This window comes from Dromiciops gliroides, chromosome 5 (assembly GCF_019393635.1).
Source record: "Dromiciops gliroides isolate mDroGli1 chromosome 5, mDroGli1.pri, whole genome shotgun sequence".
Classification (NCBI taxonomy): Eukaryota; Metazoa; Chordata; class Mammalia; order Microbiotheria; family Microbiotheriidae; genus Dromiciops; species Dromiciops gliroides.
The window spans coordinates 201,060,013-201,077,727 of NC_057865.1; the positions used below are offsets into that span (position 1 = coordinate 201,060,013).

Below are 17,715 nucleotides of genomic sequence, written 5' to 3' on the forward strand. Positions count from 1 at the left end.
ATCTTTTACATTGATTTTTATACATAAACTCTACTTTGATTATTTAATTAAGAGACTTCTTAATCTTTTGCTTATCAATTTGGGAGCAGTGTGGAGAAATTTTTAGATGGCTCATACTAAATTAATAGCAGTCAGATAGCCAACCAGTCAGAAGTCCCTAGATTAGTCATCCATAGATTAGTCCCCCACTCAGATTAGGCCCAGCTAGTCAGTTAAAATACTTTTATAGATCTGATCGTGACATTCTACTTTCCCCATTCTTCTTCCCTCCTACCCCCCTGCTCCCCCAGCTCAGTAAACTCCAGTAGCTCTCTGTTACCTTTTGGATCAAATATAAAGTCCTCTGGCATTTAAAGCTCTTCACAACCTGGCTGTTTCTGACTTTTTCCAGTTTTCTATAGCACTTCCATCTTCATACACAACAATTCAGCCCTACTGACTTTGTATGAAGAAGAACCCAAGAAGACCTTGATTCAAATCTTACTTCGGCACAAGCTTCATGACTGAGTAAATCTCTTTCCCTTTTACCTTGATAGGAGAGTCTTAGCTTGGGGCAGCTGTGGCATTTCCAGTCCACACTGATTGCAATTCCCCTCCTCTCCTTGACCTCATTTCTAGCCTAGACCTTTGCCTGAGCCTGGGACAAATCTACCCTGAAGGCTGACTCAGTGATTGCTGATTCCTTTCCTGGAACCTCCATATCATGAGAAGGCTCAGCCTCATTCCTCACTCTCCATTATTAGTCTGCTGCATTTCTACCCCTGCTGCCTGGCCCACCAGGGATGGTGATAACATACATAAATTCATTCCTCAGTGATTAGCACACTGCCACACTCTCATACCTTCCCACCCCGCTGACTGTTACTGTACAAACCTCGTTCTCTGTGCCACACTGCCTGCCCCCATGATCCCATTCCATTCAACCTATTTTCTCCATTCCACTCCCACCAGTCTCTTCTGCTTTGCTCTCTGGAATGCCTACCCCCTAAGTAACAAACTTGCTGTCATATTAAATCTTTTCCTACCTCACTCCTTCAGTTTTCTTGAATTCGGAAAAACCTCATTCATTTTGATGACACATTTTCCCTGACCACCCTTTCTAGAGCTTGTTATACTTTCTGTTCTTACACTTTCTTTCCTTCAGCCTTTCATTGGTCTTGGTGAAGGAGTCAGAATGTTCCTTAGTTCCCATTGCCACATCCCAGACTCATCCTTTACCACCATCACTTAATAGCCTATCCTCCTTTGAGGTTCATTCAATACATATTTATCAACGAATCAGGATTCTTGTAGTGGTTATTTACCACCTTTTGGCACATTCCCCTTCTTTAATGAATTTAGTGCCTAGATCAAATAGTTTTTTTTTCCCTTCCTCCAACTCTTGCCCTCATTTTAGGGGACTTCAACACATACATACATAACACACATACATATACATATGCTTGCACACATATGCATGTATACACACATGCACACAAATACCCCCTCTAATACCCTAACTTCTTAGTTCTTCGACTTAATCATTTTCATTGACCTACTCCTTGACTTTTCCATAATCCACAAGTAGTCCTTGTTTATGAACTCTGAGATCCCTTTTTCTGAACATAATCTTTTGGCATTCCACCTCTTTTCTCTGCCTTATAATCCCTAACCTTCTATTTTATTCACTGTGACTTTTGAATCTTAAACCCTCAGTTCTTTCCCAAGACCTGCACTTCACATACTCTCCTCCATATCTTGACATTTTGGTGAACTAATTCAATTCTATCCTCTTCTCTTGAGTCCTTTGCCTTGCTACCACGTAACTGATCTTTCCCTGCCCATGCTACTAAGTGAAGTTGGAGAAAATCATGAAATTGTACTAGTTGGATTCACTAGAAATTTATGTCACATAAGCCCAGTGGGTCCTTTTATCCTTCTCAAACCTCCCATGGCTCTGTCTCTCTCTATCCTCCTATCTCAGAATCTTGCCTCCTATTTTACTGAAAAAGGGAAGCCATTTGCTGAGAGCTCTTTCTTTTGCTCTTCTCATAATCTTACACAGATGTCTTTTGTCATTATCTTCTCCTTCACCCTAGTCTCATATGAAGAGGTCGCAAACCTATCTATGTGCACAAGCGATCCCATTCCATTCTGTTTTCTCTAGCAGATTGCTCATTCTGTTATTCCTACTCTCTTATTGGCTTCAGTCTCTCCTTGTCTATTGGCTACTTACCTAGGTCTACAAAAATAGTCGTGTCTCTTCCACCTTCACAAACCCATCCTTGATCCCTTTTACCTATGTTCTTTGTATACTAGATATCTCCTATACCTCCAATGCCTCCTCCTTTAAAACTTCCCAGAATTCCTTTCTTCCCTCCAGACTCTGCTTAGTCATTTTCTGGAGGAAGTTTTTCCCAGTACTCTCACATGCTAGTATCACCCAGACAAAATTACTTTTCTTTTCTATTCTGAATGTATCTTTTATGAAGCTACTCTTTTGCTTTCCCCAGTAGAAAATGGCCCTTTGAGGGCATGGATTGTTTTTACCTTTCTTGTATTAATAGTGTGTAGCACAGTATTTAGCATATGGTAAGTGCTTAATAAAAAGATGTTGATCAACTGATGGATAGGTATATATTTCAGGTACTGACCACCTGGAGCCCCTTCGATTAATTCTATGCTATGCTTTCCTTGTTACATCTTTTTGATACTTCCTTTGCTTGACCTTCTTTTATCATTATTAATCAATTCTACTGTCTGTGTGTTTTTTAATGTTTTAAAAAATGACATACTTGTTTTATATTTTTAATCCAGTGCATTTGAGATTATATTATGGTTTGGGGGTGAAATAACCATGAATCTTTTCTGTTATTTCACAGTGTTTTTTATACAAAGCTGTGGGGTTTTGGTGACTATTTAAAGAAGTGGCTAGTCCCAAGCTGTGGCAGCTGGGAAATCTCTAGAACATTCCTTTGTATTTTAGACCTGATTTTTTTTCAAGGACATGGTCACTATTCCCTGAATCTCCTGGACTCTGAATTCTTTGGGCCACCCATCTGGGATTAGGGTTTTGCTGTGTCAGCTTTCCAACTTGTTAATTACCTGTTAAAATTAAGTCATCTTAATTCTTCTTACCTAATTTTAATATCTTTTAAGTAATTGGACTCATGAATAACTGAAAAAGAAATCTTTGTTTCTTGTTTGTCTGATACCAAGAAACAACGAGGTGGGTGAGTGGAGTTCTGGGCTCGAAATCAGGAAGACCTGAGTTCAAAAGTAGCTTCAGATAATCTCTATGTATCACACTGAGCAAATCAGTTAACCTTTGTTTGCCTCAGTTTCCTCAACTTCAAAATGGGGATGATAATATCACCTTTACCTTCCAGGATTGTTGTGAAAATGGAATGAGATATTGTAAAGCTTTTAGAATAGGGTCCAGCACATAGTAGGTGCTTGACTAGTTGCTTGTTTCTTTCCTTCTTTTCTTCAATGCCCTTAAAGGATGTGACAAATTTTATTTAGATTTTTGGTTACTTTGAGCATGAATTAATATAGTTCTTGCAAATGGATGTTTTAGTAATCTCTAGTACTAGGAGAATTTGGACATTCATGAGGACAGACTCTCTGTTGTAAAATCAATCATAGGAAGGATGACTACTTTAAAACAAAGGCAAAATTTTTTTTTAAATTATTAAACTAGTTGTAGATTAAAAGAAAATGTATAATTTCCTTAGCCATAATCAGAATTGATAGCAGTACCCTATGAAACTCTTAAGAGATTATTGTGTTTTTTCCTTAGGAAAGGACAATTGAACGCTTGAAGGAGCAGCGGGACAGAGATGAGCGGGAGAAGCAAGAGGAGATTGACAACTATAAGAAAGACCTGAAGGATTTAAAGGAGAAAGTTAGCCTCTTGCAAGGAGACCTCTCTGAGAAAGAGGTTAATCTCATAAAAATTGATATGTTTGATTTGACTTCAAGACTGGGTTGTGTGTATATATGCTTACTTATGTTGTGAATGTGTGTATACTATCATAGTTCTTTTTGGGGATAGTGATCATATAGAGAATACTTGGGAAGTTGAATCTAATCATAGCACTTGAAGAACGTGGTCAAAATGGATCTTTTTTTAGGATGTTGTTCAGTGACTTAGACCATTACATATACTTTTGAAATTCTGGACTAACTCCTTGATGAATTGAAATTCTGTTAATGTATATGATTCCTGTAGATCAGCTCTTGAAATTATTGCTGCCCTGTTTTAGGGATGTTGGGAGGATGATAGTAAGGCAGAAGGAATGTGAAAATGAAAGAAGGATTTACTGACCTTCAGCTCTTTCTCATGCTGTATTAGTTGGTATTTCTTGTTTTTGTCAGAGAAATCTGGAATTGTCATCAACCAGTAGGGTACTTAATTTCCCTTTAATTTCCCTTAATTTCCATTTGGTGATGATCCTTCATATGAACCAAAGAGCAAAAATGACTTAAAGCCATGTGAGTTGATGATACAAAGCTTTAGAGTTACCCTCTGAATGCTTATTCTTTGGAAATTTATAGAAATACAGATTTATAGTAGAGCCTCATATAGTCTTTTCCATGTAAAAATGATTGAACTTACACCTGTTCAGAATTATTGAATATGATAATAGAAGCTTGGCTTACAGATTTAAAACTGTATGACTGGATAACGTTCAGCTGGTCTTAATTACCCTTTGACGTTCAGTTAGATTTAAGTTTAGTATGGAGAAAATCTGACTCTTTTAACAATCATTCTTTGCTTTTTAAACAAGAATACACTTATATATACTATTAGAGTGAAAATCAGAATACACAGACATGGCATAAATTTTGAGACCTCTGGATGTCATTTATATCAGATATCTGTTATTTTTTTAGGCTTCACTCTTGGACCTCAAGGAACATGCTTCTTCTCTGGCTTCCTCAGGACTGAAGAAGGATTCAAGGCTTAAAACACTGGAAATTGCTTTGGAGCAGAAGAAGGAAGAGTGTCTGAAAATGGAATCACAATTGAAAAAGGTTACCCAAAAATGCCATCTTCTTACCTTGTTTAAATTATATATGAGTTAAGAACCTCCAGTACTATCAAGTAAAAAACTTTGTAATGATCCCAGAGGCTTAAAATGCATTATTCCTATACCTTATTTCCACAGTATCCTTATGCTCGGTCTGTTTTTGTGTGCCTTTGTATGCATGTATGCTCATGTTTGCACAGTGAGAAGTCTCTCCAAGGAGAAGTGTAGTATAATGGGAAGAACACTGGACTAGAAATCAGGAGACATGGTTTCTTGGTTTTTGTGTTCATGGTCAATTTGCTGGGCTTCTTCTTGGCTTTGTGTTCTTATTCTGAAAATAATGGATTAGAATGGTGATTCCTTAGATCTTTATATTAAAAAATCTTTGATTTTGGAAAGCGGGTAGATACCTACACAGCAACATCTGGCAGGTGAGGCTTAAAACAGCTTTCTTGGGGGGCAGCTAGATGCCACAGTGGTTAAAGCACTGGCCCTGGATTCAAGAGTACCTGAATTCAAATCCAGCCTCAGACACTTGACATTTACTAGCTGTGTAACCCTGGGCAAGTAATTTAACCCCCATTGCCCCACAAAAAAACCCAAAGAACCCAAAAAACCAGCTTTCTTTTGTTTTAAAATAAAAGTATTTTATTATTTTCCAGTTACATATAGAGATAGTTTTCAACATTTGTTTATATAAGATTTCCAATTTCAAATTTTTCTCTGCCCTCCCTCCCCTAGACAGCAGGTAATCTGATATAGGTTTATAAATATATATATATATATATATATATAAAAATAATAACATTAAACATATTTCTGCATTAGTCATGCTAAAAGAGAAGAATCAGAGCAAAAAGGAAAAACCTCAAAAAAGAAAAACAACAGCACCAAAATCAAAAGAAATGGTACGGTCCAATCAGCATCCATATTCCACAGTTCCTTTTTTTTTCCCCCTGGATTTGGAGAGCCTTTTCCATATTGAGTCCTTTGGAGCTTTCTTGTACCGTTGTATTGGTGAGAAGAATCTAGTCTATCACTGTTGATCAACACATAATGTTGATACTGTGTATAATGTTCTTCTGGTTCTGCTCATCTCACTCATCATCAGTTTATGCAAGTCCTTCCAGAAAACACAGCTTTCTTGATGATCAATTTAATTCTTTCTATTAGAACGCATTTTTCATAGCTGACAATCCTTTTTTCCAGTAGTAAAATATCAAGGTCAGCCATCCTGGATTTGGCCTCTGAATCAGCTGCAGCACCAGTGTTGTCATCTGTCTATAATCTATCTAAACTGAGCAGTGAATGAGCCTTACACTCATCAGAATTGGCTGAAAGACCTTAATCTCATCAGAGTTGGGTCAAGGAGGGAATAACATACACATCAATTGGGTGGAGTAAAATCTCTATCCCTTCAGGGAAGTAGGAGGGGAAGGGGATAAGGAGGGAGGGGTAAAAGAAGGGAGGGCAGATTGGGGGAGGGGGCAGTCAGAAGCAAATCTCTTTTAAGGAGCAATATGGTTAAAGAAGATAGAAAATAGAGTAAATATTATGGGGAAGGGAATAGGATGGAGGGAAACAGTTAACAGTAGTTTTACATGAAAAAGAGAAAAGGAAAAAAAAATGTACAAAAATATTTAAAGCAGCTCTTTGTGGTGGCTAAGATTTGGGAATCAAGGGAATGTCCATCAATTGAGGAATGAATGAAGCTGTTCCTCATACATGATTTTCCGTTCTCTATCTCTGTGCCTTTGTACAGGCTCTTTTTCTCTTCTGAAATGTTCTCTTTCTTTACTTCTGCCTCTTGGAGTGCTTATAAGTACATAGGGTCTCCCCTGAGAAGAAAGCTGGGTTGTGTAGTGGATAGAGAGCTGTGTCTGTAGTTCTAAATTGATGTCAGACACTTGCTGTGTGATCCTGGGTAAGTCATGTGGCTTAGATTTCCTCAAATGTACAATGAGGATAATAATAACACCTACCTATGAGTATGTTGTGAAGATCAAATGAGATATTTGAAAAGCTCATAGATGAGTGCCTAGCAAATAGTAGATACTTAATATATCCCTTTTTTCTTCCCTCCCTCTGTTCCTCCGTCCCTTCTTTCCTTCTCTGCTACCTTCCCTCTTTCCTTCCTTCAATATAAGTTTCTTGAGAGCAGGACTATCTAATTTTTCAGCCTGGCACATAGCATGTGCTTAATATTAGTTTTTGATTGATGTGTGTGTGTGTGTGTGTAGGTGTGTTTCTAATGGGCTTTGTACTACTTTACTTCGTAGGCACACGAAGCAACTCTGGAAGCTAGAGGCAGTCCTGAGATGAATGATCGACTCCAGCAGTTAGAGAAAGAGATTACACAGCATAGGGATGAATCCAGTAAGGCCCAGGCAGAGGTAGATCGTCTCCTGGAAATCTTAAAGGAGATGGAAAATGAGAAGAATGATAAAGATAAGAAGATAGCCGAACTGGAGAGGTGAGGATGAATAAGTTGGAAGTTGCCTGATAAAGTCAGAATGGTTAAAGTATGGATTTATAACTTTTTTGGGAGCGTGGAGGTGGGAATGTAATTTGGGTAACTAGTTTTAGTTTTAACCACTTTAGTTCTTGACCTTGCTCTATTAATCTTGTTATTCATCTTGGAGTAACTTGGTTACTCTCATTTCTTGTAGTTTATTAGAGGTTGACACATTGGTGAGCAAAGTAACAGGATGATTACATTTTTAGTAGAGTTAAAGGTGATTATTGATTTAAGAGTTTAAGTCTTAGTGAAATTACTATACGTTTCTATAATTAATAGCCTGAATATTAGAAATTATTAATTCCTTATCAATTTAGTTATGTTTTCAGTGAGTTCTTAATTCTTGGGATTTTCAAAATGATGGATGTGCAGGAAGTTCTATCATTGTAGATATCACAATTGATAGTGAAGAAAATTTAAATAACATTGGGATAAGATTTTGTGGACCTTTGGCCACGAATCTAAAATTTTCATTATGAGCTTTGTTTCATAGGTCTACACATATGAACTACCCATAGAACTGACCCAGAATTTCCTGTTATTTTCTTTAGTTTTAGAGTACTCGAACACAAAGAATTCTTGCTGCTTCTTGACCCTTTCTTTTTTTTTTCTTTATTTTTTAGTGAGGCAATTGGGGTTAAGTAACTTGCCCAGGGTCTTGACCCTTTCTTATTGCTTTTGTCTCTTTTACATGTAGATATGTATGTGTGATGCTAAATTCTTCAACATCTTCCACTGAAACTCCTTCAGATGAAGAAGTTAATAGGTGCCAAAAGTCATTTGAATACCTTGTAATACTGACAAGGATTTAAAACCACTAGTATTTATAGCTATTATTGCCCAGTATTTCGGAACAATTCCTTATCATTACTTTGAAAGCTACTGGAATCATTCTATAAAGGTTAGGTCATTTCCTTCCCTTTCTATTTCCCTTTACCTCCTTCATTCCTTGTTCCCACTTCTCCTTTTTCCCTTCCCCTGGCCTCTTTTTTTTTTCCCCTGTTCCCTTTCTTAGAAAACCAGAGATTTTGGTTTCCTAAATTTTGTTTTAATGTTATACTCTATAGTCTTAGAGTTTCAGATAAAGTAGCTTCCCCTCCCCCATGCCCATAACTTTACATTTTCCTTTATTGCAATAACTACTTAAGTAGCTGAGATGTGTAACTGCCTTTTGTATTATTACCTCCAATTTTGGTGTATTCAGCTCCTCAAATTGTATTTTTAAAGCCATAGTTACCTGAAATGTCCAAGGTTCGATATTATTTCTATTTTCTTTGATTTTTTTTCTCCCCTCATTTATTTGTGTAAGTTCATATTTTTTCATATTTAAAACTATTGTCAAATATTTACTTACTAAAGTTTTATGAAAAAGCATTTTGGTTTATTAGTGTTCCCCATCTTAGCATGTGGTAGTGAGGATTATGTTATAAAATTCTACTGTGCCATTTAAAAAAAACCCAACAGAACATTGCTTGAAAGTTTATACTTTTTCTCATCTCTTTACTTGTAGAAAGAAGAAATAAATTCAGTATTTAAACCCAATACTTGTTTTGGGGTTTAGGTATGGATTTTAAAAGGAGCAAATAGTAGTTTGTTATCTAGAATTATGACCAATAACAGTTTTTATGATTGAGGCAGCCTTTCCATTTTGGTGCAGCTAGGTGGTGCAGTGGATAAAGCACTGTACCTGGATTCAGGAGGACCTGAGTTCAAATTTGGTCTCTGACACTTGACACTTACTAGCTGTGTGACCCTGGGCAAGTCACTTAACCCTCATTGCCCTGTTCTCCCTCCGTCCCCCCCCAAAAAAAAGAAAAAAAAAGAATTCTCCCATGTGAAGAAAAATTGCGCATTCTTTACTCAGAATCGAATTGGAAGACTACTGAAATTGTGGGCCCTATTGCCCTTTCAGGTATATACTGCTACATTTTTGTAGTTATAATTGAAAATTTTTTAACCCTTTAAATATTTCTCTATTTCACACCTATATAATTTCTTTTGTATCATGGTGTCAGATGGCAACAGAGTATAGAAATTTAGAAGTTCAGGAGACTTTATAAATCATGCCCTTATGACAGTGAAGAAGTAGAGACAAGGAATGGTAAAATGATTTTTCTATAATTAGTCATTGGTGGAATAAGGATTAACATTCCAGGTCTCCATAACCTTATTCTTATACTCCTTCAACTCCACTAAGACCATATGTTTTTGGCTGGATTTAGTGGGTGCTATCTTTTAGGCTTTTTCTGCCTATATGGATCTGGTACCTTGATCCTAGTTTAAAACCAAAATACCATATGAATGTGGTATTTTTTGTGACTCAAGGTTTTGTCTGTTCTAGGGAAGACATTTATTTTAGCTTCTCACAAGTCTCAAAAAACCTTTATCTTTGATGGAAACTGTTTAAATCTTTCTTTATACTTATCTAGTGCTTTCTATTTGGGAGAACTTTTGGGAAGACCATATACTTTTTGTTGCCTGTTCCATTATTGAAGTGCATGTGTGACTGGGTTTTGGTTTCCCCCCACCCCCTCAAATCATTTGCTTTTTGTATTGCAATTCCACTTTTTCCTATGTGGAAAACTTCCTCACCTTTCCATTCACTGGTTCCATTCTTGGTGTGTGTATATTTTTTCTGTCTCTTGGTCAGGTTGTTTCTCAGAAGGCTATTCTTCCACAAATTGAATCCCCCATACTAGTGTTAGTTTTCATTGTGAGGAGAGTTTGTTTGGGATGTGCTGGGGAAGTGAATGTTATATAAAGTTTCTTATAGTTCTGAATTGCTACTCTTGTTCTTGCCAGTGCTGGTGCTTACTGGGAATTGGCTTAAGTAGAATAATTAGTGACTGCATGACTGAGAAGATGATGGAGCCCTCAACAGAAGTAGTAGAGCTAGAAGAGAGGGTTTGAGGAGGAGGGGAATCATAGTGAGTCCTGGTTTGGGCATGTTGAATTTGTGTGATATCTAGTTGGAATATCCAACAGATTATTGGTGATGCAGAACTCCCACTCAAAAGCACCTTACAGATTCAGGGGTAAAAAAAGAAATCACATACCTAGAAAAAAGTCTTTATTAGTGTATTTGTTAATATATTTCTGTTTTGGGGTTGTGATTGCTTATGGGCAATCATAGTCTGACTTTTAGAGCATTAGGAAGTATGATGAGAGAATACTAGAAAAAGAGGAGATTTTGGTCTTAGCCCTGACTCTGTCCCTTGTCCTCTGAGGCCTTCAGCAACCTTTCTGACCTCTGTTTCTCATTTTCCTTGTCTGTAAAACATGTTAAGGGTTAAAATTCTAGCTAAACTGTCTAAAATATCTAATGAGTGGTCGCCAATAAATTATAAGCTTTAGCAAGAGTTAGACTTTTAAGCATTTATTAAGGAGAATAAGAATTTGGTAAAGAGAGAGAAAGGCCTAGATTCCTATCTATTAAAGGGAGAGCACATTTCTAGCTCCCTTCTCCGCCAGCGTCCTCAGGAAAAAGACCCAGAGTCAGTGCCAGTCTCTTCCTTCCTCCTCCCACTAGTCTGCGTCACTTCCTCCCCGCCAAAGAAAAGACTCCTGGTCTTGCCCTCAAAGACCTTCGCTTCATGGGCAGAACTCTTCTACAGTAAGTATCCAGCAGGTGGCGTCATTCCAATCGTTACAAACAGAAATGATAAATATTTTACCTACTTACAATAAAGGACAAGTGCTCTTCATTGTGTAAAGGGTAACTGATTGCTAACTTGAAAGGGAGAATCCAGGTATTTTATCAAGAGATTATGTCCTCATCTTTATCATTTTTAGTAATGTTAGTGTACCTCAACATCAGAGCCCAACTCCTGGCCTTCTCGTGGCGGAACTGTTTCCACTAACAGGAGAAGGGGCGAAGGCAAATCACTGGAGCCTTAAAACCAGTTGCTTCGGGCAGGTGGGGCTCATTAGCCTTGGCAGGCAAACCCACCTAGGGGAAGGAAACCCTGATTTTAAAAGTCTGCTGCCTTGCGGCTATACCCATATATGGGAAAGGCTTTGGGAGTTAACCCCGAGGAAAAATCAGGAGTCAGAGTCCCTTAGGCAGTTGGATGTTGGACATCGCATCCCTCTGGCAACTCCTGCGGCGGCACTGGTGCCAAACTGTATTGGCTCTGCCTCTCCTTAGGACCCACCAATGTCACGGAGAGGGAAAACCTGCTGCATGGGCAAGAGCTTGTTTTCCATATTGATCTGCCCAGGCCAGCACCCTGGAGAGGACACTCCAGCTACTCCTCATGGGGTAGATACAACACGGGATGTGGCAGTTACCGGTTACAAGTCACTCAGGAGCTGCGGCTCCTGTATCGGACTGCACAGCCACACTGTGGCCTGTGGTTCTTCAAGGCGCTGATCCAGGGTCATCTGCCTGGTGGAAGCCTACTATGTCCTCATCTAATTTGGCTCCAGTTTTGATGGTCATCTGTATAGAAGTCTTTGCTGAAAAGATTGTGTCATCGATACAAACTCTCAAATGTGCAAGTAGAATCTCTTAAAAATCACAGGATTACAGAGATTGGAAAGTAATTAAGGAATCTTTTTATTCTTGCCTTCTCATTGTAGAGATAAGGAAAATGAGGCCCCAGAAGGTCAAGTGATATGCCCAGGGTCACTACTAGAGGTTAGGTGTGAACTCAGGTCCTCTGACTCCAGAGCTATATGCTATATCCTCTACCATATGGTCTCCTTAGTTTAATATTGTTTTTCTCTTTTCACTCTTTTCTTAACTCCCTATCATCTTGCTTCTAACCTCATCATTCCACTGAAATTACTGTGTCCAGAGTTACCAGTAATCTGTTAATTGACAAATCCATTGGCCATTTCTCAATCTTCATTCTCCTTGACCTCTCTGCAGCATTTGACATTGTCAGTCACCTCCTTCTCTCTAGGTTTTGGGACATTGTTCTCTCTTGTTTGTCCTTCAATCTATCTGACCATTCCTCTGTCTCTACTGCTGGATCTTCATCCCTCAGGGTTCTGTCCTGTGTCCTCTTCCCTTCTCCCTTTATACTACTTCTCTTGGTGATCTTATCAAGCTCCTGTGGATTTAATTCTCATTTCTAAGATGATGATTCTTTTATCTCTCTTCTTTTTTTTCTGTTTAGAATTTTATTTTCCAAATTACACATAGAATTATTAACTATGAATAAAAGAAACTATATGCCAAGAATGAAAAACTACACTTTTTCTCTGGCACAAAAGAATTAATTCCTCAGCACGTGCCATTCATGTCAAATATATACCATAAAACACATTTACCTTGTCAATAAATCTTCAGTAATGAAATTTATTACATACTGATATAAGGTAGCACTTACTTTTTGAAGATCCATTTGAGGTGATATTATTCAGTGAATTAACAAGTAATTTTATATTTGGGAATTATACTTTGTATTCTGCATCTAATTGTTCTGATTGAAGGAAATGAAGATTGTGATTTGTTTCATAGTTACCTGAGGAGTTTGTGGTTTATCCATAATTCTTGTATCTTCCTGTAAAAACTAGGCCACATCATTTTTTGATGCAGTAATATTTGTCGATGAAATACTGCCATATCCTTTCTCAGAATTCTTGTTCTTTGAAGTCATTGTTTCCAAGTCAAGAGGTGGTGAGATGTATACCCTTTAAAAGTTATTGTGGCTTTGGATAAAATGGTCAGAAACAAAGTCCAAGTGGTTCTTGACATTAGTAAATAAGATCCACTCTTCCCTTTCTTCTTTCAGAAGCTCTACTTCCTTTTTTCTTTTTTGTGTTAATAGGTAATAAAGAGCCCTAGGTGCTTTATGCTATTCAGGAACTTAGAGACTGGCTACTTTGTAATTTGAGTCTTGAGCACTGTAGAGAGAGAAGTATGAATATATGAAGAGATACACTCTTTCCATTTTTGTTTTTAGATTTCACTTTATGAGGTATAATATGAGAAATGTAAGGTCAGCCTTCCTGCTGGCTCCACCATATTCCCATGAATTGCCAAAATGATGAACGCAAAAGGAAAAAGGAGAGGGACATGATACATGTTTTCTAGACCCTTTAGAAAAATGGTGTTGTCCCTTTGGCTATGTATATATGAATATACAAAAAAAGATGATATTGTAGATATCAAGGGTATGGGCACAGTTCAGCAAGGAGTGTCCCACAATGTTACCATGGCAAGACTGGACAGGTCTGTAATGTAACTTAACATGCTGTAGGCATTGTTGTAAACAAACAGGTTAAGGGCAAGATTCTAGCCAAGAGAATTAATGTGCATATTGAGCATATTAAGTATTCTAAGAGCAGAGACAGCTTCTTGAAGAGGGTAAAAGAAAATGACCAGAAGAAGAAAGAAGCCAAAGAAAAAGGCACCTGGGTTCAACTGAAACGTCAGCCTGCTCCACCCAGAGAAGCACATTGTGTGAGAACCAATGGCAAGGAACCTGAGCTGTTGGAACCAATCCCCTATGAATTCATGGCATAAATGACTAAAAAACATAATAAAAGATTCTTGGATTGTGCGGTGGGGGGGGGGGGGAGAAAGAAATGTATGGTCAGCAGTAGGAAGAAATGAAAAAAAATTCTTCCTGAGTAAGGCTAAAATAGATTTTCATTTGAAATTTTTAGAAAAAGTAGATTTTTTCCCCCTGCTACCTTTTATAGCTTAATGGAAAAAACAATATTATATTACTTTTTTCTATCTTATATCAAGGTAGTTTGGAACATTTTCAGGCGAGAAACTTGTAAAAGCTTAGTCCTAGGTACCACACAAATCTTTTGTAGGAATAGTCAAGTGGCCTTGTTTTTTTAATTAAATACAGCCTAATTTTCACAAACCTAATTAACTAATTCTGAAGGAGATGTGGACAATTTCTGTACCCCATGAGATAGTTGATTTCAGATAGAATTCTTGCTGGAGAAAATCATGTTGATGTAGAATGGTATAATCTGATCAAGAAAGTACTTTTCTTACCTTTTAAAAATGTTTTTGGGTGAGGCAAGTGACTTGCCCAGGGTCTCACAGCTAGTAAGTGTCAGGTGTCCGAGGCTGGATTTGAACTCAGGTTCTCCTGAATCCAGGGCCGGTGCTCTATCCACTGTGCCATCTAGCTGCCCCACTTTTCTTAACTTTTGAAAATCTTGCACATAGTAAATAAATGCTTATTGATTGATTGATATAACCCATGGTATACTTCTCTCTTTTTCTTTAATGCTATGCTTCATATTTTATCTTGTGTTCTTCAGTAGTGTTATCTCTGAACAGTAATCTCATTAACTCTTTATAACTTTCTCTTTCGCATCTTCCTGGATATGCTGCTCCCTTCAGTCTCACCTCAAGGTCAGTATGTCCTTTTAAAAATAAGTATATTTAAAATACCATGTACTAATTTATCTTGAGTTCTGAAAAGAAACTAGAATAATACAATTTATTCTAGGAAAGATATATAAGAATTTAGTCCAGAGGACATAATATTCTTGAAACTATGAGTTTTATAAGCAAAGAATTTTTAAATAACTCAGCAGATTTCTCTTTTTCAAAGACTCTGTGTGTTTCTGTCTGTCAATGTGTTTTGAGAGTTATTATCTGACCAATCCATGGGAGATTGTTTCATTTCATTGTGTTTTTTTCCCTCCCTTATTTAGATTAATAGTATTAGAAAGGAAGAATGTAGTCCATCAGAGGAAGAGTTAAAACTTTTTTTTCCTTTTCTTTAAATAGTCACCAGGCTTTTATCTATCAGCAAGAGAAAGTAAAGCACATGTTGTATTCTGTCAATTTGTTTGACAATTGCTATTACCCCAAAACATATGTTCTATTTGTAATATCTTTTCCTTTGCGGATTTTGCTGTGTTTTAGAAGCTTATATTTCAGTATGGTAGTTAATGTACTCTTAGTAGTACTAGTTTATGTCATCTTGCTATTTCTTCATGCATGGTACGAGGCAAGGAATGGAAGAAGGGGAAGGCAGATGGTCCAAAATGATCATTGAAAAAATATCAATGTCCATACATTTCCAAATCTCTTTAGAGTAGCAATTTCTCTAGAGCTGTCAAATACCTTGCCCACAGTCCATGTGCAAACTACAACACTCCTGAGTGTGGCCTAAACCTGATGAAACCGTAATTGGGAAATGTTAAATGAATAAAAATACATAGATAATATGTATAGATAGATAACATAAATAATATTAATATGTGATTTTCTAAAGTAATATATGCATGTAGAAATCCCTATGGGTATTCCCTCTCCAGGTTGGGTGTCTCTTAATCATTGCTGACAAGATTCTTGCCAGAGTCCTCCTCAGTCTGCTGATCCTTCATCTGTAATATGGTTATCTACCCAAGAGCCAGTGTGGCTTCAGAAAGGGCTAAGAAACACTTTCATGATGGCATGCTTACTTGACTTCTGGATGATGGATGATGCTCTTGTGTTTTCCTAGTCACCAGTGGAGTGAAATAGGCTGTATGCTTGCTCCCATGATTTTTTTTTGGGGGGGTGAGTCAATTAGGGTTAAGTGACTTGCCCAGGGTCACACAGCTAGGAAGTATCTGATGTCAGATTTGAACTCAGGTCCTCCTGAATCCAGGGCCAGTGCTCTATTCACTGTGCCACTTAGCTGCCCCTGTCCCATGATTTTTAACATGATGTTTTTAGCCATGCCGTCAGACGCCTTCAATGAGGACAAAAATGGCATCAAGGTCAGCTCCCCCACTGATGACAGTACATTATTAAAGTGGAGGGAGAGTTGGTGCATGACTTTTTGTTTGGCGGATGATTGTGCATTTAATGCAGCTTCTGAGGTCAAGATGCAACAAAGTATGGATCCATTCTCTATTGCTTCTTCCAATTTTGGCCTAACAATTAACACCAAGAAAAGAGAGGTTCTGCACTAGCCAGCACCACACCAGTAATACATAGGATCATCAATTATAGCAAATGGAGAAATATTCAGAGCTGTGGATAAGTTCACTGCCAACGTAAGTGAACCTGGCAAGATGAGGTACTAGACACTGAGGTCCTTTCTAGAGCAAAACTCCGATGGGCTTGTCATGTTTTTTGAATGCCAAATGTATGTTTGCCTAAAAATAATATTTTATGGAGAACTCACACAAGGAAGGTACTCATATGGTAGTTAGAAGGAGCAATATAAGGACACTTTCATGGTCTCTATGAAGAACTATGGAATTGATGATGTGTAATGGGAGATACTGGCAAAGGATATTCCAGTATGGTTTGCCTGAACTGGAAGAGGCACTGTGCTCTGTGAGAAAAGCAGAATTACAGTAGCTCAAAAGAAATGTGAGATACACCAATTGTGAGACATTTTCACTCCAATTATCCTGTGGACAATTTGTGCCTGACCTGTGATAGAGTCTTCTGAGCTCATAGTGGTCTAATCAGCCACAGTAGGACACCCTGTACCTGGATCCCAACATAGTGATATAATTTTAGTACTCTCAGAATGAAGGACACCAGGCAAGGTTCCTGTAGAAATCCTTGTGTACAGTTTCGTGATCTCTGATTCTATTTGAACCCACTACTCACTGATATCTATCTGTCCTTGTTAATCTTCATGATTTTTTGTTCAGTCATTTTGCAGTTGTGTGTGATTCTACATAGCCCCATTTGGGGTTTTCTTGGCAATGATACTGGGATGGTTGGCAGTTTCATTCTCCAGCTCATTTTAAAGATGAGGAACTAAATTAAATAGGGTTGAATGACTTGCCCAGGGTCACACAGCTAGTAAGTGTCTGAGGTGAGAGGTCCTCCCAACTTCAGGGCCAGTGCTCTTTCCACTGCTCAGCTCACTAAGTTCAATATATAAGAAAAGCAAAACATTTTTTATATTAGTAAATCTGACTCCAAATATTTACTTTGTTTAGGTTTGTTTTCATTGTCATGAAACATATAAGAATAGACTAATATATATATTAATATGTATTGATATAATTTATGAATAAATAAAAAAGTATTCCTTGTATGTCAAAGCTCTTACTATATGCCGTGCACTGTGCTAAGCTGGTGATTCACACACACACTCAGAAAGTTAGTCCTTGCCCTTAAAGAGAAAGTGAACAGAGGTTAGAAAATCATGGCCAGGGAGGGTGTAGTATTTTGGTTTGGAAAATTGCAAGGCTTATTTTTGTGGTGGCACAGGGCATTCAAAGTTGATCCTTTATAAGAACAAT

At 37.7% G+C, this 17,715-nt stretch overlaps 1 protein-coding gene and 1 pseudogene across 1 annotated transcript in view; both read left to right on the forward strand.

Moving 5' to 3' along the window:
- The window catches only part of ERC1 (ELKS/RAB6-interacting/CAST family member 1), a 313,654-nt gene that overhangs the window by 100,219 nt on the left and 195,720 nt on the right, over positions 1-17,715 (forward strand). The window contains exons 8-10 of the mRNA XM_043966008.1: positions 3,782-3,922; positions 4,879-5,019; positions 7,295-7,488. Coding sequence (XP_043821943.1) covers positions 3,782-3,922; positions 4,879-5,019; positions 7,295-7,488 — 476 coding nt within the window. The remainder of the gene's footprint in view (positions 1-3,781; positions 3,923-4,878; positions 5,020-7,294; positions 7,489-17,715) is intronic.
- Positions 13,527-14,008, forward strand: LOC122728005 (annotated as a pseudogene).